The sequence below is a fragment of the Molossus molossus genome, unplaced genomic scaffold (genome assembly GCF_014108415.1).
Source record: "Molossus molossus isolate mMolMol1 unplaced genomic scaffold, mMolMol1.p scaffold_m16_p_10, whole genome shotgun sequence".
Lineage (NCBI taxonomy): Eukaryota > Metazoa > Chordata > Mammalia > Chiroptera > Molossidae > Molossus > Molossus molossus.
Window position 1 is genome coordinate 5,169,311 of NW_023425345.1, and position 22,097 is coordinate 5,191,407.

At 52.7% G+C, this 22,097-nt stretch overlaps 1 protein-coding gene across 7 annotated transcripts in view; it reads left to right on the top strand.

The window, feature by feature from the left end:
* The first annotated feature begins 527 nt into the window (after nucleotides 1–527).
* The window catches only part of LOC118623459 (casein kinase I), a 35,196-nt gene continuing 13,626 nt past the window's right edge, over nucleotides 528–22,097 (top strand). For 2 of the 7 annotated variants that reach the window (XM_036251059.1, XM_036251060.1), the window contains exon 1: nucleotides 14,301–14,376. In XM_036251059.1, coding sequence (XP_036106952.1) covers nucleotides 14,301–14,376 — 76 coding nt within the window. Of the gene's footprint in view, nucleotides 608–10,681; nucleotides 10,918–11,113; nucleotides 11,142–11,587; nucleotides 11,695–14,288; nucleotides 14,377–22,097 lie in introns of those variants that run through there. The other 5 variants (XM_036251056.1, XM_036251054.1, XM_036251058.1 and 2 more) reach the window with 5 other exon arrangements.

Sequence of the window (22,097 nt, forward strand, 5' to 3'; positions counted from 1 at the left end):
AAAAAAAATAGAAACATTCCTTAATCAAAACAAGTTTACATGTTGACACATGGCCTAACTAGACTAATCTGCCCCAATTTTAATTGTACTAAGGATCAAACAGATGTAGTAGCAGGAGTTCCCTCACAGCACTGGGTGCTAGGTTCCAGTGTAAGACCTCAGCCTGGGACTTGGTAACCTGGGTGGAGGTGGGGCTGTGGGGTAGGGGGTGCGAGGGAACCCCCGCTCTTTCTCAGCTTCTTGGCTTCTGGAAGGGACCCTCGCTCTGGAAGAGTAGGACGTCGGGGTGCAGTCCGCCCACCCCCCAGGGCTGCCGTGGCGTTCCCTCTGGCAGGCACCGCTGATGGCTGGGGGCCCGGCCCACGTGGGGCGTGCGTGTCGGGGGAAGTGTCCCCAGCACCTCACCGGGCAAGCATGAGAACCACGAACCCCCGGGCGCCAGGAACCCGGGGCGTGGCCTGCGCGCCGAGGGCGGGGCTGGGCGGTGACGTCACGGCACCGCCCCCTCCGCGGGCTCCCTCTTTCCGGAGCGCGGCGTCCTAGCCGAGTCCTCACCTGGAGGGACAGGTGTGCGCGTCTCGCGTCGGAAGCCGACCTCGAGTGTCAGGTGAGCACCGGCAGGAGCCCTGTTTGGGGGCTGGGAGGAGGGTCCGGGTTAGGGGTCCTCACTCGACGGGGAGAGGGAGCCTGGTCAAAGCAGGTCGGTCAGAGAAGGAGCTGCGTAGGTCTGTGGAGGTACTGGTTGCTCCCCAAACACTTGCCATGTCTCATGGTTACAGGCACGTTGTCCTGAAAGGGTAGGCTTTGGAGGCATTTGAAGCATAGGAAGTGGAAGAGGAAAGAAACAGCAGGTTTCCAAATATTTCAGCCAGAAATTTATTTCTTATTTTTTACATGATGTCTTTTCTTCGTTGTAGAAGTTATATGCACTGATTGACTAGTTGGCAGATGGAGGAAAGTAGGAAAGAGATCATCCACGGTCCTAACACACACAAAACCCCGCTGTGGATATTTTGGTGTATTTCAGTCTTTTCTGTGCACAATCATTTTAGTATACTTTTATCATTCTTTATTTACAATTTTTGGGTCTTGCTTTTCCCCTCTTAATATTGTGTCATAAGCATTTTCTCGTGTTGTTCTTAGTCATTTGTGTATGTGTAATTATTATTTTTAATAGCTGCATAATGTTAATTTGAGGGATGGGCCATAGTTGGGTACCATTCTGAACACTTGGAGGAAGGATTCGGGGGTGAAGACAGGGAGGTGTCACAGGAGAAACACGGGCTCTGGGGTCACACAGGCCAAGATCACTGCCTCCAACAATGGGATCTTGGGAAAGACCATTGTTCTCTCTAAGCATTGGTTTTCACATCTGGGAAATGGCCACATAAAGTTACTTCCCCCAGGTGTTCTGAGGATTAAGTGAGTTTATTTATTTAATTATTGTTTCTTATTGATTTTTTGGAGAGAGAGACAAGGAGAGGGAGAGAGAGAGAAATATCGATGAGATAGAGAAGCATCAACATCAATCGGCTGCCTCTGGCACACCCCCACCAGGGATCAAGCCCACAACCCAGGCGTGTGCCCTGACTGGGAATCGAACCGGCGACCTCTTGGTGCATAGGTTGACACTCAACCACTGAGCCACACCGGCTGGGCAAGTGAGCTAATTTATACAGAAAGTCCTCCCGTACCCCCCGCAATTCTGGTATAAAAAGGGCCCACATGTTTGTAATCTCTGTCTTCTCCCTGGTTATGCTGATTTCTAATGACCTGTTCTGGGTTCTGTGTCTCCTTCAGCAGAAGCTCTGCACCAGGGTAGGGCCCACCACAAGGCCAGGCCAGGCCCGGCCTGGCTCTGCTCCCTATCATTGCATTAGTGATCATTGCTTCTATATTCAGGTGCCAGGCTCTGGGCTGTATGTACATTATCTCTTTTAATCTCCCGAGGGGGATGTTATTGCCATGCCCATTTCTGAGATGAAGAAACTGAGATATAGGAAGGTTTTACCAACTCAGCCCAGCCACACAGCCCAGAAGTAGCTGATTAAGGATTTGAACCCAGCATGTTGAAGCAGGGTCTCTACCACCACTGCTTCTCAGTGAGAACTCATTGCAAGGATACTCAGATGCTAATGCAAACTTCAGTGGCACATCCTGTCGGTAAAAATATTTTTGAGCATGCATTTTGTATTTAAATGTATATATATGTTTGTTATTGCTGAGATATGTATGTTTTGCTGTGCTAATGTGTGCATTATAAAACATACATCAAAATTGAATGCTTGGAAGGCTAAGATTAGAAACTAAATAAGAATACAAACTGATTTTTGGTTTTTTTTATACTCACTCGAGGACATTTTTGCATTTATCTTCAGATAGAGCGGGAAGGAGAGAGGGAGGAAGAGAGAGAAACATCGATGTGAGAGAGACACATCGAGTGGTTGCCACCCACACAACCCCAACCAGGGCCGGGCACAAACTGCAACTGAGGTACGTGCCTTTAGCGGGAACCGAACCTGGGACTCTCTGGTCCGTGGACCAATGCTTTAACCTCTGAGCAAAATCAGCCAGGGCCAAACTGATTTTTTTCCCTTGCACCCAGGGGATCACTTAGTGAACTTCCTGGGTACAGGCATCTGCTTTGGAGACAGCTCTGTTAGTGGTCACCAGAATCCCTTGGATGCTTCCAGAGTGAGTGAGCAGAGTCATGGTGTTCTGAAGGTCAGGGGACACGCTGAGTGGAGGCCTCAGATATGTGAGTAGGTCCCAGTTGGCATGCACTGAGGAAGACAAAGGCAGATTGGAGCACAGTGCCCAAGATAGGGTGAGGCTCCAGGCTGGGTCTGGGGCGGTAAATTGGAGTCCTTCAGAGCCTTTATGAATATTAGGTCTGATTCTCTTAAACTCGCTCAGCCTTGGGTTTCTATTTATAAAACAGGTGGGGTGATCTCCAGTTCATAGGATTTTTGTAGAATTAAATAAGAACCAGTGGTCAGTGGCACCTGGCACACTGTCCAATAAATGCTAGTTCAATAGTTCTCTCCCTCTTCTTCCCTTCCACAAGTAAAACCCGAAGCTGTTTTGAGCAAAACCAGTGACTCGGTCCCATATCCAGGTGCTTGGGGTTGGAGACCCTGCCTGCCTCCACCTTCCTCTTCAGCCTTCTCCCTGCAGGGTCTTATTTGACTGGTCTCCCTAGAGTAGCCCCTCACCCCAAAATGTCTGAGGTTCTTACCATAGAGTGGTCACTCAGGCTATTTCTCCCCTGCTTTCCACCCTCTAAATCTGCCCAACCCAAGCCCCGCCTCCTGCTACCCTCCCCAGAGGCAATACTCAAATCTCTCTACAGAAGGAGCTTGGGGCAGTCTGGTTGGAAGGGGGCTCAGGGACTTGTTTGGATGCTGTATTTGTGTACTGCTTCATGTAAAAGTAGGAAGACCCCGGCTGTGCATCTCAGAATACCCTGGGGGAGGGAGAGAGGGTTGGCCTGCCACCCCTTGGTGCCTCCACTGACCCCGGGTCACATGGATCTGCCCCTGGCACGCACTGTCTGGCATGTTCTCTTTAGCATCGTTGACTGACGATGTGTGTGTCCATCTTTGCGTGTGTGCATGCTCAGCTTCCAGGGTGGATCAGCACCTCCTGGCAAGCAGGGTCCAGGGTGGATCTCTCAGCCCCCTAAGGAGCTGGCATCAGGAAGTGTTTGTGGACAGACACGTGATGTGGTAAGGAGGTGATGAATTGCACCAACTATGCTGAGTTGAGAAGTGTTGTTGTGGGAATTGGGATTATTAGCGCTGCAATCACTGTAATTCCCGTGGCCCAGCTAATGAGTGGTTGTGTCCTGGGAATGGTATTCCTTGATTCCCACAGGATGGAAGGAGCAAGTTTTGGAGAGAGTTGGCAGTAGTACAAACAGAGAGGTTGTGCCCAGCAGAGGGGTCAGGTGAGCCCAGAGGGACAGCAAGGTGACAAGTCCAAGTTGAAGGAAGGAAGCCGTGGGGGATGTTGTTGGAGGCCGGGTGATGTGGGGTATCCTTTGTGCTCCCTAGGCCTGTGGGACATGTAACAGGTGTTCCCACCTCCTCTGGGCGTTGATTTCCCCTAAGAAGACCAGCACAGGCAATGCTGAGAGGGTCTGCCCTGGTGGAGGGGGAGGGCCGGGAGCCCCCGTGAAATGTGAGCCTGAGTGGTGGGGTGGGGAGAGCCCGGGCCTGTCCCTGAGTGATGGAGAGTGCCGAGCCCTGCCTCCACCCCCACGGCCACACGCCTGAGGCAGAATTTGTTAATTGCACAATTATTATGGGGCACCCATTACCAGTTGGACACCCACAGGAGCACTTATAGGAGGGTTTCCTTCTCTTGGAGTTTATGTTCAAGGGCATTAAAAATAAACAACAAAAAATGCAAGTTAATGTTTTCAGCCTGTAATAAGTGCTATAAAGAAAATAGGGCAGGACTGTCCAGTAGCAGGGGACCGAGGGGAAGGGGTCCACATCCATTGTGTGGTCAGCCCTGGCCGGGTAGCTCAGTTGGTTAGAGCATCATCCCAATATGACAGGGTTGCGGGTTCGATCCCCAGTCAGGGCACATACAAGAATCAACCAATGGTTGCATAGACAGGTGGAATAACAAACCAATGTCACTCTCAAAATTCAATAAATAAAAATTTTTTTATTTTTTATTATTTTTTTATTGTTGAAACTGTTACAGATGTCCCCCCTTTCCCCCACATACCCCCTCCTCCCCTCTCCAAACCCCTCCTGCTTTCCCCAACCTAATTTTTAAAAAAGTTTTAAAAAGAATAAATTAGTGGAACAACAAATTGATGTTTCTCTCTCTCTCTTTATCTCTCTCTCTCTCTCCCTCTACCATCTTCTCTCTCTAAAATTAATAAATAAAAAATATAAAAAGCCCTGGCTGGTGTGGCTAAGTTGGCCCGAAGACCAAAAGGTGATGGGTTTGATTCCTGGTTAGGGCACATGCCTGGGTTGTGGGTGTGTGTGGTAGGCAACCCATCAACATTTCTCTCACATCAATGTTTCTCTCTTTCGCTCTCTTTTCCCAGTTCCTCTATAAATAAATACATATTGTGTGGTTAGGGAAGGCTTCTGTGAGGAGGTGACTTTTGAGTTATGACTTGAACCGTGAGTGGAAGGCAGTCATTGAAGAATCTAGGGGAGGTAATTGTAAGGTTTTTTTAATCCTCACCTGAGGACATTTTTCCATTTATCTTCAGATAGAGTGGGAGGGAGAGAGAAGAGAAAGGGAGAGAGAGAGAAACATCTATGTGAGAAGGACACATCGACTGCTTGCCTCCTGCGCGACCCCGACCGGGGCTGGGGACGAACTGCCCTTGGCTGAAATTGAAACCGCGACTCACTGGTCCGCGGTCCGATGCTCTACCACTGAGCCAAACCGGCCAGGGCTAGGGAAGGTAATTCCAGGTAGAAGGAATAGCAAGTGCAAAGGCCCTGAGGTATGATGAAATGAAAGAAGACTGGGAGGAAGCAAAGTTCGAGATGGGGTTTGAGAGGCAGGTAGGAGCCAGATCACTGCGGGCCTGAGAAAGAACATGGATTTCATAGTAAGGACAGAGGAAGCCACTGGTGTGTCTACAGTAGCAGAGGGATGTGATCTCACCAATGAACAGATCTCTAGTATCCAAGTGAAAGATGCACACGTGAGAGGTGGCTGGGTTCAGAATATAGTTGGGAGGCAGAGCTGATGGGAAGTGCACACATTTTGAATATAGGGGTGGTGGTGGGGAGAGAACCCTTTCCCACTGAGTACAGATGTGTGTGACCTCAGGATCTTTCTCAACAGAGTACCCCAGGTATGGACCATAGAGGCCTTCTTCATCCAGTCCAGCCCTGAGATAGGGAGACTGCAGAAAGAACTTTAGTAGTCTCCTTGTCCAGTCCCCCAGAGAGGGGCTGTGAATTGTCCCAGTTCCTGTGGAAATTCAGTGGCTAAGCCGGCACCACACAGCCTCCTGACCCCTGGTCCGGGCCTCTTGCTACCCCGCCCTGCTGCTCCTCTGCTGAAGATGGAGGAGGAGGGAGGACCCACTGCTGGGGAATGACCTGGGAGCAGGCAGCGGTGGGTGGGACATCACGGGAGGATCTGGGGTGCACAGCTGAGGCCTTGCTGGCAAGGAGGCTGCACCAGGCAGCATCTTCAGGTGGCAGGTCTGGGAGGACTTCTCCGAGCAGAGCCTGTGCGCGCCACTGACGAGAAGCAGCTGAGAAGAGGGAAGACCCCAGAGAAACTTTGCAGGGCCTCCTAGAGCCAAGACCACGGGGAAAAACAGAGGGTGGGCAGGGCCGGTGGCTCACCTGGGCCACATAGGTCTGTATACCTCCAACCCACCCACCTCGAAGGGGCTGGTGGGGCCCCTCCAGAAGGAAAAGCAGAGCAAGAAGAAGCTGGAGACGAAGCCTGTGGTGTTAGAAGGACTCCAAGTCGGGGTGGGGGGGCGGGTTTCTGCTCCCCGCTGGCTCCTCAGAATAGCACTAGTATCAACATCTTCCTCTTACTCAGGGCTTCTTCTGGGCTGAGTTGTTTTTGTGGATGATCATCTGTATTATTTACAACTGAAGCTCAGAGAGTTTAAGGAACTTCCTTAGGGTCACACAGTTAAATAGTGGCAGAGTCAGCATTTGAAGGCAGCTTCTTAATCACTGTGGGCTACTGTCTTGGGCTCCAGCTGTGACCTTGTCTCCCTGCCTGTAAAACTGTGGAGTTAGAATAAAAGAGCCCCATGGGCTCTTGTGGCTCTCAACTAGAGCCCAGAATGGCTTCTCTAGCAGAGGTGCTCAGGAGTCTGATGGGAGGGGATGGGGACTTGTCTCAGAACTGTGTTCCCCACTAGCCTGGGTGACATGGGTAAGGGTGCAGGCCCTGCCAGGCCACGACCTCCACTGAGGGTGGATGTGAAGGTTGAATGAGTCAATGCAGGTAACGTGTTTCGTAGCGGGCCTGGCACACAGTAGGTGCTCGATAAAATGATAGCTCTTAATGTTTAGTCAGAGAAAGTGGAGGCTGTCCCTTCACATTTCATCCATTTGCTCTTTCAGCAAATATTTGTTGAATACTGCCTATGGGCCAGACACTGTTCTTGATACTGGTGACAGTGGTGTCCCCAAATAGCCTTAACCCCCTGCCTTTACGCAGCTTATTTCCTTTTTTTTAAATCCTCACCCGAGGATATTTTTCCATTTATCTTCAGACAGAGTAGGCAAGAGAGAGAGAGAGAGAGAAAGAGAGAGAGAGAAACATTGATGTGAGAGAGACATACCTACTGGTTGCTTCCCACATGACCCCAACCAGGGCCAGGGACGAACTGCAACGAGGTACGTGCCCTTGACCGGAATCAAACCCGCGACTCTTTGGTCCGCGGGCCGATGCTCCAACCACTGAGCCAAACCGGCCAGGGCAATGTAATTTATTTTCTAGTGGGAGACTCAAACCAAAAGAAAAATTTAAATGAGTATCATATAGAATATGTTAGATGGTGTGATACGTGCCAGGAGAAAAATGAGGAGAGGCAGTGCGCTAGGGAGGGGGGCTTCTCTGTGAAGGTGACTTGAGAGTCAAGCCCTGAGGGAAGTGAGGGAAAGAGCATGAGAAATCTGAAGGAAAGCATACCAGGCGTGGGAACAGCCAGGGTAAGGCCCTGCGGCTGCAGGATAGCTCAAGGGTTAGATTGTGTAGGGCAGGTTTAAGGGCCAGACCTGTAGTAAATGATGGTGCCCACTGTCAAGACTCGGGTTGCAGATCCCTTTGGGAGGACTGACGTCTTTCTCCCCATCACTGGCTTCATCTGTGATACCTTCACGATGTGGCAATTCCTGAGGATCCCCAGCCCGGCGCTCTGGGTGCCAAGGAAACAGGTTCAAAGGTCAGATAGGAAAGGTGCTGGGGGACTGCTTCTCCTGACCCCGTGCAGGCAGCTGAACTCCGTGGGACCCGTGGGAGCTGGCACTTCAATGACACCTATTGTTCCAGGCAAACTGCATCTTCTGGGTGGTGGGTGGGTATGTAGGGTGGGGGCTAGAGGGACTCAAGCTGGCTACAACTTTGGGCTTTCAAATTGGGAGTTGAGCCCTGGCCAGTTTGGCTCAGCGGTTAGAGTGTCCGCCTGCAGTCCAGAGAGACCCAGGTTCGGTTCCCACTAAGGGCACGTACCTCGGTTGCAGTTTGTCCCTGGCCCCAGTTGGGGTCGTGCAGGAGGCAGCCACTTGATGTGTCCCTTTCACATCGATGTTTCTCTCTCTTCCTCCCACTCTATCTGAACACAAATGGAAAAATGTCCTCGGGTGAGGATAAAAGAAAAAAATTGGGAGGTGAGTCCTAGAAGGAATCATTGAGAATTCAGTCTGGAGAGAAGTCAGACCCAGAAGCTGCTAGAACTCAGTACGTACGATTTCATCGTCTTTGAGACCATCTTAATTCCTCAGCTGGCTTTTGTGTTGCTCCTTAGAGCTAAGCTGCAAAGCTCCTTAGAAGGACCCGTGGGTTGGTCTTTCAGGGGAGTAGGAAGGAAGATACCTTGGGCCCATAACACAGCTAATCAGGGGTGGGGTTTGGGGAGCTTTTTCCAAGGGAGACAGTGGGTGGGGACAGCAGGAGAGAGATGAGGAGCAGGTCTTTGAGGGGAGAAGTGAGTCGTTTTTTTTTTTATCTTCACCCGAGGGCATTTTTGCATTTATCTTCAAATAGAGTGAAGGGAGAGAAGGAGAGAGAGAGAGAGAGAGAGAAATGTCGCCCACATGACCCCAACTGGGGCTGGGGACAAACTGCAATCGAGGTACATGCCCTTATGGGGAACCGAACCCGAGACTCTCTGGTCCGAGGGCCGACGCTCTAACCACTGAGCCAAATCATCCAGGGCTCTCATCGATATTTCTCTCTCTCTCTCTCTCTAAAATCAATCAATAAAAAAAATTTTTAAAAAGTAGGGAATATGGACCTGTACTACGAAACCTTTCTATTTTAAAACATTGGCAATCAGTTAACAAAACAAAAGAAATAACAACAAAAAACACCAGGCAGGCCAAGCAAAACCCACCACCTTGGCTGGTGACCCCACCCCACCCCATCCCTAATGCCCCTTCCTGCAAAGGTGGCACTGAGGGAAGGTCCCCAGTTGACTGCTTCAGGTCTCTCCTGGGTGGCTTGTCCTCACTCTTCTGCTTTTGGAAATGAGCTCATAATAGACTCAGCTTCCCAGGGACCATTGGGAGAACAGAGCCGTCCTGTTGGGCCGTGTGGTCCTGGGCAAACTCTCCCCTCTCTGGACCAGTGCCCGGCTCTGTGACACGCAGCCTGGTCTGTGGGATTCTCACCAGTCTGGACAGTGTGTGACTAAATCCCTTAGGCTGAAGGATGCGGTTATTGTGGAAATGACTCTTCCCAGGAACTATGCTTCCGGGATTGAATACAGTGCACAAGACATTTTGTATGTCCGGTCACAATTATGTGTGTGAATGGATGTGTGTCATAATTTGGAGTTTTGATGGCCCAGTGTAAATACCATTGCTTTATTTATTTATTTATTTATTTAATCCTCACCTGAGGACACTTTTGCATTTATCTTCAGATAGAGTGGGAAGGAGAGGGAGGAAGGGAGAGAGAGAGAAACATCGATGTGAGAGAGACACATCCAGTGGCTGCCACCCACAAGACCCCAACCGGTCCAGGGACAAACTTCAACCGAGGTACATGCCCTTAGCGGGAACAGAACCCTGGACTCTCTGGTCCGCAGGCCAGCGCTCTAACTGCTGAGCCAAACCGGCCAGGGCAATACCATTGCTTTAATAACTTTTCCCTGGAACCTTTCATGGCGACTCTGGAAGCTGGCAGGAAGCCTAAATTATTTCTCCCAATGACCCCCAGAGGGAGGGATCCTTCCCGATTTGCAGAAATGGAAGCCCAAGCCCAGAACTCAGAACCCTGACTCAAGCTCTGGTGCAAGGCAGTGTTTGGGGGTCCCTCCTTACATGAGTGAGAACAGGAGTAGGGTTTGAGAGTCTGTTCTGTGCCCATCACAGTTTGAGCTGCTGGAAGAGGAAAGAGAGAGAAGAAAAAGGTCTTTGCCTCTGATTTTTCCATGGGCGGGCGGGCAGGGGGGGGGGGGGGGAGGGAGCTGAGCCTTGGCTACTTCTCTGGACCTTGTCAGCGCCCTTCCATCTCTTTTTGTCCTGTCAAATCTTTGTCCCCTGAATCAATCTGGTCTGTGGTCTCTGCAGCACTCAGAGCCCCAAGTCGGAGTGAACCCCAACTGCCTAAACATTCTCCTTTGGCAGTAACGCGTGTGTCCACTGGCCTTCGGAGGGGCCACTGCTATTAGAACGCGGGGGCGGGAGGGGTGAGGCGATTTGGGTCTAGAACATCCCAGCTTTTTGTGCGCCCTCCTCCTCCTCCCCACGCCACTGGGTTTTTTCAGGATGTCAGTGTCTGTGTGCCCCCCCACCCCCACCCCACCCGGAAGACCATGCCTGCAAGGCGCTCCTCGCGTGGCCTGGGGGCTCTGCTTTCTCACTGTGGCCCCCAGAGTCCCTGGGAGCGGAGGGCGCGGGCCCTTTAAATCCTCCGGGGCGGCGGCGGGCCGGGGATGACATCAGCGGGCGGGCCCGGGGCTCAATGGGAGCCGGCGGACGCGCGCCGGGCGGGAGCGCGAGCCGGCGGCGGGGGCGGCGGGCTGGAGGGCCCGGAGGAGGGAGGCGGCGGCGGTGAGAGCCCAGAGCCTGAGCCCGGCCGGGCCGAGCGGAGCGGAGCGGCGGCGGCTGGGCCGGGAGAGGCTGGCGCGCCGGGCGGCTCTGCGAATCCTCCGGCATCCGGCCCGGCGGGCCGCTCCCGCTGGCGGCAGCACCCCAAGCAGCGGCCCGGCACCGGCGCCTTCCCGGCGGGGTAAATATTGGGAGACCGGGGGCTCGCGGAGGGGCGCAAACCCGGGGGGAAACGGGGCTCCCCCCGCCTCTTTGTTTTTGCAGAGAGGGAGGGGAGGGGCGCGCAGGCGGGCGGACACCGCGCGTTCGCACTCGGGAACCGGGGGGAGGGGGCAGTCCGGGCGCCGCCCGCTCGGCCCGGCGAGGACAAAGGCGCCGCTGAGGCCGAGGAGGAGGAGGAGGAGGGTGACTATTATTTTGCAGGCTTTGGGGGGGGCGGGGGGCGGCCCCCCAGCCCGGCCCGCCCCCCCCCCCCCCCCCCCGGCTTGGACCCTTTAAGGCCCCAGCCAGCCGAGGCGGCCACCCCAGGCTGTGATTTGGGGACACTGAGGGAGGGGTCCTGGGACTGGGGTGCTGGGGGCACCCGATACAGTTAATTCGAGCTTCTCCGTCAAACCCTGGGATTCTATCTGTTTCACTGGACAATCAGCGCCTCCCCCTTCTCTCCTGGCTCGGTGCTCCAGACCTGGGGGGTCAGCAAGGTTCTCCCGCAGGTTGGATGCGGGCACTTGGGGGCCCTGAGATGAGGGGGTGTGTAGTCACCCAGCCACCGATTCTGTTTTCCTTTGTGGAGAGAAAGAAAGGGGTGGGGGTTATTTATCAGATCGTATTCTCCCATTTCTTCCTATGAGAAATCCATGTTTTGCAAGTCTCTGTGGAACATAAAACTCCGTGTGTGCCCGGATATCTCTAGAGAGAGGATTCCCAAGCTCCTCGTCACATCCAAACTCAAAGTGGGGTGAGCCCCCTCCCAACTTTCCCTTAGTTTTCTTGTATATTTTATTCTTGGGGTAGCTTCCCTCAGGGAGAAGGATCTGGGGTGAGGGGAAGGGGATCCAGAGTATCTAAGTCCACCCTTAAATGCCTGTATTTGGGGGTCCTTTGCCTTCTGTCTAGAATGTTCCTCCAGTTTTTATTTTACTGGTCCAGTGACATGGGCTCTGGCTGGGGGGTAGGGGGGACAGGAGTAAGAAAACTGTCCCTGTGTTTTGTTGCTTGGTAGTTTGTCTAATTGTAACTGAAACTCTGGAGTCTTCATTTCTTTCTCTTTTTTTTGCCTTTTAAAAAAATACTTTGTTTATTGCCCCCCTTCCCCCACTCCCAAGGGAGAAGCAGCAGAGAACTGGAGGGCCTCTCCCATTCCTGACTCAATCCTTTCTCCTCTCCTCTGGGAGGCTTTTGGGGGTGGTGCTGGGACAGTCTAGGCTCTCCCTGGGCTCTGGGTGGCCAGCACAGAGAATTCCTGGTTCCGGCTGGGTCCAGGGTCCATGGTTCACACCTCCTCTTCTCCCCTCCCCTGCCTGAAGCCCCCTGAGTGGGGAGGGGCTGGGGGTCATGTGCAGTGTATTTATGTAAGACACCCAGACAGAGGGCATGGGTATTTATATAACCCGGCGTGGGTATTTATGTAATATAGGATGCGGGTGTATTTATGTTCTTTTCGGAACCTGCGGCTTTCCCGGCTGCCATGTGTGGTCTCTGAATTGGAGTTGGCGGAGCACAGACTTGGGGGGGAGGGATGTTTGTGTACACACCCGCATCCCCCTCCCCCAGCAGGACTCATGGTGAGTTCCTGCTTTCTTTATTGGAATTTACACACAGGATGGTATGGGCGCGAGGTATGTAGTGTGTGGGTTTCCTGCAAATGTGAATTGTATGTGGCTGGCAGCCCTGGCACCTCAGCTGGGACCAGCCAGGGTGTATGCAGAGGCCCTTGGTTAAGAGCCCAGAGTTTGGCCAGCCCTGGGGTGGAGGCTGCTTCCTTGTGGCCACTGGGGAAGGGATAGTGATGGCTCTCTGGGAGCCAAGTGCTGGGGCTGGATACCTCTCCTGGGCAGGAGTTCTTGGCACTTTGCCTCTGCCGGTCCAGCCTGGCCCTCAGTGGACTAGATCTTTCCAGTCTCCCTTCCCAGGTGCTGTCTGGCTTTGGAGGCTAGCACTTGGCATGAGGAAGGGGCAGAATCTCTGCCTGGCACAGCTGCTCTTCTACCTTCCTCTTTGCCTGCCAGTCTGTTGTGAGGATGCAGGGCTGCCAGGTGGGGAGGCAGAACCCATGTGGGTGGTAGGTGAGGAGACTGCCACTAACTGGCTATTGTGGGGTGGGGTGAGGTGGGGAGGGGTGGGCGGGGGCATGGCCGCTCTGGGCCTGAGATCCCAGTCTGCAGACGAAGGTCCCTCTTAATAGTCGTCTATGCTGGCCCTCTTATAGACACTCCAGGATCTTAGGGGTCCCCCACCCCTCTCCCAATTTCATAGTCCACTGTTCCATCTCCCCCCGTAGCAGAAACTGCCTCCCAGCCATGGAGTTTTCTCCTCTGCTGGCCAGGGCCCCAGAGCACCCAGACCTTTGCCCCAGGCCAGAGGGGTCTCTACTAGGACCCTGATATCCCACAGGCTTGGACACCCAGGTGGAGGCACAGGACATAGGCAAGCTGTTCAAATCACCTCGCCCCCTCCCATTCCACAGAAGCTCAGAAGCTAGAGACCAAAAAACCTAGCTTTGGTCACTTCACTTGTTCAGTTGCCCTCTTAAAAGATCCTCCTAAGGGTCCTCGTCTTGAAGAAGTCTAGTCCCAAACAGTCCATCCAAAGAAATATGTGCAGAGTGGGCTGTGTGCAGTTCTTGGTGTTGTAGGGTTGAGAGGAGGAGACCACTGGAGGAAGGAAACGTCTTCCTGCAGGGCACACTGTAAACTGGCAAGGTCTGGCTTCTGGGAATACCAGACCAGGCCATGGAGGCCTGGCCTCTAATTCTTGGCACTAGAAGCCTGGGGTGGGGATGGCGCCAGGGCAAGACTGTAATTTCTGAGTCCTAAGGGAGCTGAGGAACTTCTTAGGGACCCTCTGTTCAACTTGTCCTCCCATGCCTGGAGGTTAGAACTTGCTAGTGGTTGCCATGGTAGCACCTCCTGGATTATCAGCTCCTGCATCCCCCCTCCCCATCACCCCGCTTTGTCCTTGATTTTTCTTTTAGGGTCTTGGACCATTGTGACTGGCCTGCCCCTGGGAGGCTCCTGTCGGAGGGTCCCCAAATAAGACTCCCCCAAAGTTTCCTCCCAGGCCTTGTCTCCAATTCCACCTTCTGCCTGGTTCTGCTGACACCTATTCTTTTTTTTTTTTTGGTATGTGCCCCTAGCGGGAACCGAACCTGGGACTCTCTGGTCTGCAGGTGGCCGATGCTCCAGCGGCTGAGCCAAACCGGCCAGGGCCTGACACCTGTTCTAAGCCTGCCTCAGCCACTACCCACATGTGGAGGCTCTCAGGCCACCTGACACCTGGTTGCCCTCAGGCCTGCAGGCTACTCTGACCCAGTGTTTCTGCTTCCCTCCACAGTGACAGTGAACCATGGAGCTCCGTGTGGGGAATAAGTACCGCCTGGGCCGGAAGATCGGCAGTGGGTCCTTCGGAGATATCTACCTGGGTGAGTGTTCCTGGCTCCAGCTCCCTGGTTCTGGAGCCCCGGGACAACTTTGGGGCCAAGGAGGAGGAAAGATACCAGGATTTCAGGCTCTGAAGTCAGAACTTGGCTCTGGGGCTGCGGTGGCATGTTTCACTCATTCTTGTCCTCGGGGCCATCCAGGTGGAGATGGAAGCAGCAGGGTAGGGCGAGGCGGGCTGAGGGGCTCCTCACAGAGACAGTGCAGGGTTCCTGTTTGCGGCAGGCCAGGCAGAGGAGGGTGTTTTTATCTCTGGTCCCAGCCATGGATGCCCTGGGTCTCTAGCTGTGCATGGGAAAACCCAGACTGGAAGAGCACCGCATGTCTGGTCTCCCGGGAGAAGAGTATTGGTGGACACAGGACTGGGCTGCTGCAGCTCCAGCTAGGCCCCTCCCTGTGGTCCAGCCTCCTGGAATTCAGCCTGGGCAGCCAGGCTTCGGAATGACGCAGGCTCCCCCAGCAACCTCTGGGGAGGCAGGGGTCTTAGCTTTTAGGATCTCTCTCCGGATGTGCTTCCTGTTGAAAGTCTGAGTTTGCTCTCATTTTGTTGTTTTAAAGATTTTTTTTTTAATCCTTACCCGAGGACATTTTTGCATTTATTTTCAGATAGAGCGAGAGGGAGGGGGGGGAAGAGAGAGAGAGAGAGAGAGAGAAGCATCAATGTGAGAGAGACACATCGAGTGGTTGCCACCCACACAACCCCAACTGGGGCTGGGAACAAACTGTAACCAAGGTATGTGCCCTTAGTGGGAACTGAACCTGGGACTCTCTGGTCTGCAGGCCAACACTCTAACCTCCGAGCCAAACTGGTGCCAGGGCTTTCATTTTGTTGTTTTTAAGAAAACACTGACCCCTTGCCCCATCCTTGCCCTGGAGTCAAGAGGCTTATGCCTTGGAAGGCCACTTTTCAGCCACTCGAGGGGCACAGTCAGGAGTCACGGCCCTTCCTTTGCAGTTGTTGGTTTTCAGTGGAGGTATTGTATCGGTAACTGTGAGCTGGACTTGTTAGAGCAAGGTGGCCAGCCCCTGGCTTCTTCCTCACTCCTGTCCCTGTGTCCTTGGAAAATAAATTCTGTCCTGGGAGGAAGAGACTGACAAGTCAGTGTGCTGTGCTCATTGATTCAGAACTCGGTGAGGGAGGGGTCCCTGCCCTCTTGGCTATGAACTCCGCTAATCAGTGAGCCACTCCCTCTCCCATCGGGGGCCGTGGGGGTGGGGGGAGAGTGCACACGTTCTCTGAGCACATACTTCATGCTGGGCAGGACCCTGTTAGAATGTGGTCTCCTGTCACAGCAGTGTCTACAGATGTCCCTGTACTATCCCCACTTCACACATCAAGAAACAGGAGCATCGTGGTTAAATTGTCCCCCCATGGTTTTTCTCAAAAATTAGAAAAGGCCACCTCTATACGCACAGTCCTCCACGTGAATGACAATGCACAGAAGACAGAATGTGGGAGGGAGACATCAGGCAGACCTGAGTTCCCGGCCTGGCTTGGTGCGGCTGCTCTGTGCTTCAGTGTTCCTGTCTAGAAAGTTTGTGTGATGATGCTGCCTGGCTGACCAAGGGCAGTCACGAGGCAGAAATGACGTGATGCATGGCATGAGAAAGCATCGTAAATTGTGAAGTGCCAGCCGGATGTACAATTCATTGCCCCTCGTCTAGTAGCTCCGCCTCCTCTGTAAACACCGCTGAGCACAGAGCAGAAGGCAGGAGCAGTGCAGGTTGGTGGTGTTTTAAAGGTTTTTCTCGCCCTGGCCTGTTTGGCTCAGTGGTTAGAGCGTTGGCCTGCGGTCCAGAGAGATCTGGGTTCGGTTCCCGCTAAGGGCACGTACCTCGGTTGCAGTTTGTTCCTGGCCCTGGTTGGTCATGCGGGTGGCAGCCACTTGATGTGTCCCTTTCACGTCGCTGTTTCTCTCTCTCTCCCTCCCACTCTATCTGAACAAAAAATGGGAAAAAATGTCCTCAGGTGAGGATAAAAAAAAAAAAGGTTTTTCTCTGTGACTCCAAGCTCCTCCAGGGACAGCAGGCATTAGGCTGTTTCCACCTCTGTCCCTAGTGCCCGGCAAAGTGGGTGTTCAGTAAAGCTTCTCCAATGGATGAATGAGGAAATGGCTGTCACGTGCAAAGGCATATGAAGTGGCCTGACTTAGGGCAGGGTGGAAGGAGGTTGGGATTTGGGGCAGGTCTAGGTTCAGGTCCCCCGTGTACTTCTCATTTGCTGTGTGACCTAGGATAAGTCACTTTCTCTCTCTGAGCCTCACTGTTCTCATCTGTGCAATAGGGTACCCATAGCCTTCCTGTTTGTGAAATTGGGCTAGATATAAAGGACCCGCTTGTCCTGGAGGCTCTTGGGCTCAAATCTGAAGCCTGGGACCACTGGCTGGAGGGCAAAGGGCATAGAGAGGCAGCTTCTGGTACAGACACACACCTGCTCCTAGACAACACCCAGTCCAGGGCCTTCATTTTGTCGAAGGGAAACTGAGGCCCAGAGATGGGAGGGGCAGGCCCAGGTCACTCAGAAAGCCAGTGTCCTGGTCCATGTGACGGGATCTCCCCGGGGACAGGACTTCCTGTTTATCTAGTAGTCACCTAGGTCATTTAAAAAACCAGGGTCAGATTTAATCCTGTTGTACAGGCTCTGGAGTAAATTCTACCAGGGTTTGGGTGCTGATATTTATTTTACTAGCTGTATGCCCTTGAGCAAGTGATGACCTCTGCCAGCCTTGGCTTTCCCATCTGTAAAATAGGGGTGTGAGGCCTCCAAAGTGGGGAGAGGCGATGGGATCACAGCGCGCAGAGTGCCTGCACGTGCACGGCCCAGTAGTAGTGCTTTCTGGTTGTGTCCCCCAACCCTCCATCTTAGTTGGAATCTGCTACTGTCAAAGGATCTGGGTCCTCTTGGGCCAAGGGGGAGGAAGGGAGCCAGTTCTCCTCTGGCTGTCCTGTCTTCACTGGGTACATGGGCCATGGGGACCCCAGTCTAACATTGTCCTGCCAACTCCGTCCTGGGCCCCTGTGTTGCTGGCATGAGGACAGCGGTGATTGTAGGGCCTCCCCGGCTGGCCTTGCTGGCTCCCTTTGTTCAAAGCTCTGGCCACATTCTTGTTGCCAGTGCAGTGCCAGGGCCTGACTCCAGATGGCCTCTGCAGGTGGGGCTGGGCGCGGCCTCCAGGCCCTGCTTTCCAGGATTGACTGAGGCGAACACTTCGCAGAGGCGACTGTGAGGCCCACTGCTCCTCTCGGTCCGTTTCCCCTGCTCCTGGCAACATCGAAGGGGACATCAGGAGAGTGGGGCCAGCTTAGTTAGGGCTTCCGTTGGCTGCATGAGGTCCAGAGCTGGCCAGGCCTGTGCCCACTCTGCCAACCACTGCCATGTGCCCTTGGGAACTCTCTTTTAGTCTCTGGTCCTTGGTTCTAAAAGGAGAAGCAGTGGTGCTCCCCACCAGGTGGTTATGGAGATGCTTCGACCTCCACCTCTAGTCCGGCCAGCTCCCTGATTGTGTCCGTGTGTCTGTATGGGGGTCCGAGCAAGCGTCCGTGTGAAGCTGGTCACCCCCTTCCCTGCTAGAACTTCACAAGCCCCAGACCCTCTAGGGCTGGCCAGGTCCAAGCCCTTCTCTGTCCCAGATTGTTTTCAGACTGGCCTGTGCCCCCCCCCCCCCCCAGGTTCCTGTTTCTAACTGATGGGCCACCCCTGACTCCTTTTACTTAGTCACAGTTAGCCTTGGTTCTTCCCACTGAAGAGGGCTGAGCTCCTCCAGGCAGGGCTGCCTCAGCTGGTCCAGGGCTCCGTATGTGTCTGTTGCTTGAATGAATGAGATGCTAGGGAATTGGAATAGAGAAAGGCAGGGGCTTTAGGGCTTAGTTTTAAATCCTGGCTCTGTTGCAACCAGTTCTGTGTGACCTCTACTTAGTTAACCTCTCTGAGCCTCAGGGCAGCAGTTGTGAGAATTAAGGGAGACAGAGAAAACATTGGCAGCTTCCCTATAGAATATAGAGGCAGCAAAAGGATCCAGTGCTGATGGGACCCCACTGGGCTAAGCAGCTGTGACAGGTTTCCAGCACTTGGTGGGGTCAGAAGATTGCCTAACAGTTGGGCCCTGTACCAGAGAAGTTGTGTGACATTGACGTTTGGTGTGTCTGTTTCTACAAACAAGAGTACTTGCAGGACGGTGTAAGAGTTCAAAGAGATAGCCCTGGCCGGTTTGGCTCAGCGGTTAGAGCGTCCGCCTGCGGTCCGGAGAGACCCGGGTTCGGTTCCCGCTAAGGGCATGTACCTCGGTTGCAGTTTGTCCCCGGCCCTGGTTGGTCGTGCGGGTGGCAGCCACTCGATGTGTCCCCTTCACATCGATGTTTCCCTCTCTCTCTCTTCCTCTCTCTCCCTCCCACTCTGTCTGTACAAAAAATGGAAAAATGTCCTCGGGTGAGGATAAAAAAAAAAAAAGAGTTCAAAGGGATAAAGGGCTCCTACCCTCCACATCTGCATCTCAGGGGAGGGGGCTCTCCCCAGCACCTTCCCTCCCTGCATGCAGCTGTTAAATCTTAAGTGCCGAAGACCCGGCCCCTGGCTGGGTGGGACCACCATTAGTTCTTGTCTGGACAGTGGCAGCAACCTTGGGTCCTCTCTCTAGTCCTCTCCAGTCCTTGCCCTAGTTAGGGCTTCCGGTTGGCTGCATGGGTCTCAGTGAGGGGAGAAGGGAATTTCGTCCCATGGGGAACATTTGACAAGGTCTGGAGACATTTTTGGTTGTTTCTACTCAAGTAAGGGGTGGGTACTACTGTCAGTTAGTGGGTAGAGATTAGGGATGCTGCTAAACACTGTACAGTGCTCAGGACAGGCAGCCCCCATGACAAAGGTGGTCAGTAGTGTGGAGGCTGAGAAACACTGTGATCAGGCATCTGTATTGGCCCCCGGAGTCTCAGGCTAAAGGCCGGGGTCTTCATGAGACCCTATTTCTCCTCTGCCCCCCTCTTTCATTGTCATCTTCAGCTACAGTTCATGGTTCACTGTACCCCTGCCCTCAGGCCTTCGCACGTTCCGTGATCGATGTCCAGCACAGTCCTGATCTGGCATCAGGAGCCCTTGTGCCTTCTGTCCGGGGATAGTCTCCTTTCCCCACCACATGCTCATTCCCTCGTCCTTTCCTTCCACTGTCCTGCACAGGCTCGTCTCTGAAGCCCAGGGGTAGGTACTGGTCATCCAACCCAATGTTCCTGGAGCACTTTACAGTGTGCCAGCCATGCTGCTGAGCCTGTTGACACCTCAAGAAAACCTAATGAGCTAGATCCTGTCATCCCTACTTTATGGGTGGGGTGTGCCTAGGGGTCAGAGGGCTAAAGAGATTTGACTTGCCACAGTCCCGTGGTTAGGAGGTGGCAGAATCAGGATTTGGGCTCTGAAGCCCACGCTCTTTTCTTTTTCAAATTTCTCACCCGAGGATACTTTTCTATTTATCATCCGACAGAGTGGGAGGAGGAGGGAGGGAGGGAGAGAGAAACATCAGTGTGATAGAGCCACATCAACTGGTTGCTTCCTGCACAACCCGACCAGAGCAGAGGACGAACTGCAACCGAGGTACATGCCCTTGACCAGAATCAAACCTGCGACTCATTTCTGCGGGTCAACGTGGAGCCTACACTCTTCCCTGCTGGGCTGTCCTGCTCTTGTGCCCGTGGGCAGAGGGGCATGGCCAGCCCGGTGGACTGCGTTGAGCCCCCACTCCCCTCCCCGCCACATCCTTACTCTTCCCCGGAAATGTGTGCGACCCCCCACCCCTGCCCAGTGATGAGTGTTGATGTGTCAGAGGCACTTTATAGTTTGCAAAGCACTTTCTCTCCCATTGCTCACTGGACTCAGTAATCTTTTTTTCAATAAAAAAATAAAATAAAATTTGAATTTTATTTGATGTGGCTCAAAAATGAAAACGCATAAAGCCAAAACACACAAACATGCTGAGTGAAAGAAGCCAGTCACAAAAGACCACATATTGTGTGATTCCATTCCTAAGAAATGTCCAGAAGAGATGGCCCTTCCCTAGAGACAGAAAGTTGATTAGTGGTTGCCTAGAGCTGGGGTTCGGGGGGAGATGCAGAGTGTCTGTTAAGGGGTATGGGTGTTTGGGGACGATGAAAATGTTCTAAAATTAATTGTGGTGTTGGTTGCACAATCTATGACTTCTAAAAACCACTGAATTGTATACTTCAAAGGAGTACTTGTATAGTGTGTGAATTATGTCTGACAAAGGTGTAGGGGAAATGGCAGCACACAGCATAGTATCCAGTGAGATGTCCTCCCTGGTTCTCATTTTATTTTCACTGTTTCTTCATGTAGCTACAGCCAAGCATAGATAACATATTGCCCCACCTTTTCTTTTTCTTCTGTTTTTACTGAAAGGAGAACATAGGCTACATAGTGTTCTGTACTTTGCTTTTTCACTTCCTGTATCTTTGAGATTTGTCCACTTCTGCACAGAGAAAGCTTCCTCATTCTTTCTCCAGTGTGTTCCAGTTTGTGGATGGGCCTGTCTTTATTTATCCAGTCCCCAGAATGATGGACATTTGGGTTGTTTCCAAGCTTTTGCTATTACTAACAGCCTAGGCGGACAGCCTGGTCCAGCCTTGTATTGCACCGGGCAAGGGTGACCTCCAAAGAGGGAGATGGGTGGTGCCCAATTGCCCGTGCAAGGATATAGGGGTTCACGCCTGGACCACCTGGGGAGGAGTGCCCGCAGCCCCGCACACACACGTGTGTTGTCCTGTGGTGGGGCTTTTGCCAAATGAAAGTGAAAAGTGGTCTTTCAGGAGCATTTTAATTTGTATTTTTTTTTTTTATAAGGCGGTAGAGCATCTTTTTATATGAGTGGACCATTTTTATTTTAATGATTTCTTTCTCTGTGGAGTGTCTTTCAAATCTGTCACCCTATTTGCTATTGAGTCTTTGGTCTTCTCCCTACTGAGTTCTAGGAGCTGGTTATACTGTATTAGCGATGTAATATTGGTTCTTTGCCACTGAGGAGGGTTACAAGTATGTGTTTCTTAGGACTTTGTTTCTGGTGTTTTCGCCATGGAGAAGTGATTCCCTTTTTGGAGGTGAGGAAGGCATTTTTTTTTTAATGGATTCTGGATTTAAGTCAGGGTAAAAAGCCTTGCCTACTTCAAAGTTAAAAAGATAATTCTCCTGTCCTGCCCGCGTAGCTCAGTTGGTTGAGCATCTTCCCATGCACCAAAAGGTTATGGGTTCGATTCCTGGTCAGGGCGTATGGGTGGCAACCAATCGATGTTTCGCTCTCACATCAGTGTTTCTCCATCTCTCTTTTAAAAAAAAATCATGACCCAGCAGGTGTGGCTCAGTGGTTGAGCATCAACCCATGCACCAAGAGGTCCCCGGTTTGATTCGTGGTCAGAGCACTTGCCCAGGTTGTGGGCCTGATCCCCAGTGTGGGCATGCAGGAGGTGGCCAATTGATGTTTTCTCTCATCGATGTTTCTATCTCTCTCTCCCTTTCACTTCCTCTCTCTCTAAAATCAATAATGGGGAAAAAATATGTGCATAGTGTCAGGCACCCCAGCAGCCACTCAGCTGGGACCTGCCTATCACCTTGTGAAGACCCCTGGCACCTCACTCTGCCCTGTCCTCTGCTTTCCCCTCACAGAGGTAACCACTACTAACATTTTTTTTTTAAATCTTCACCTGAGGATACCTT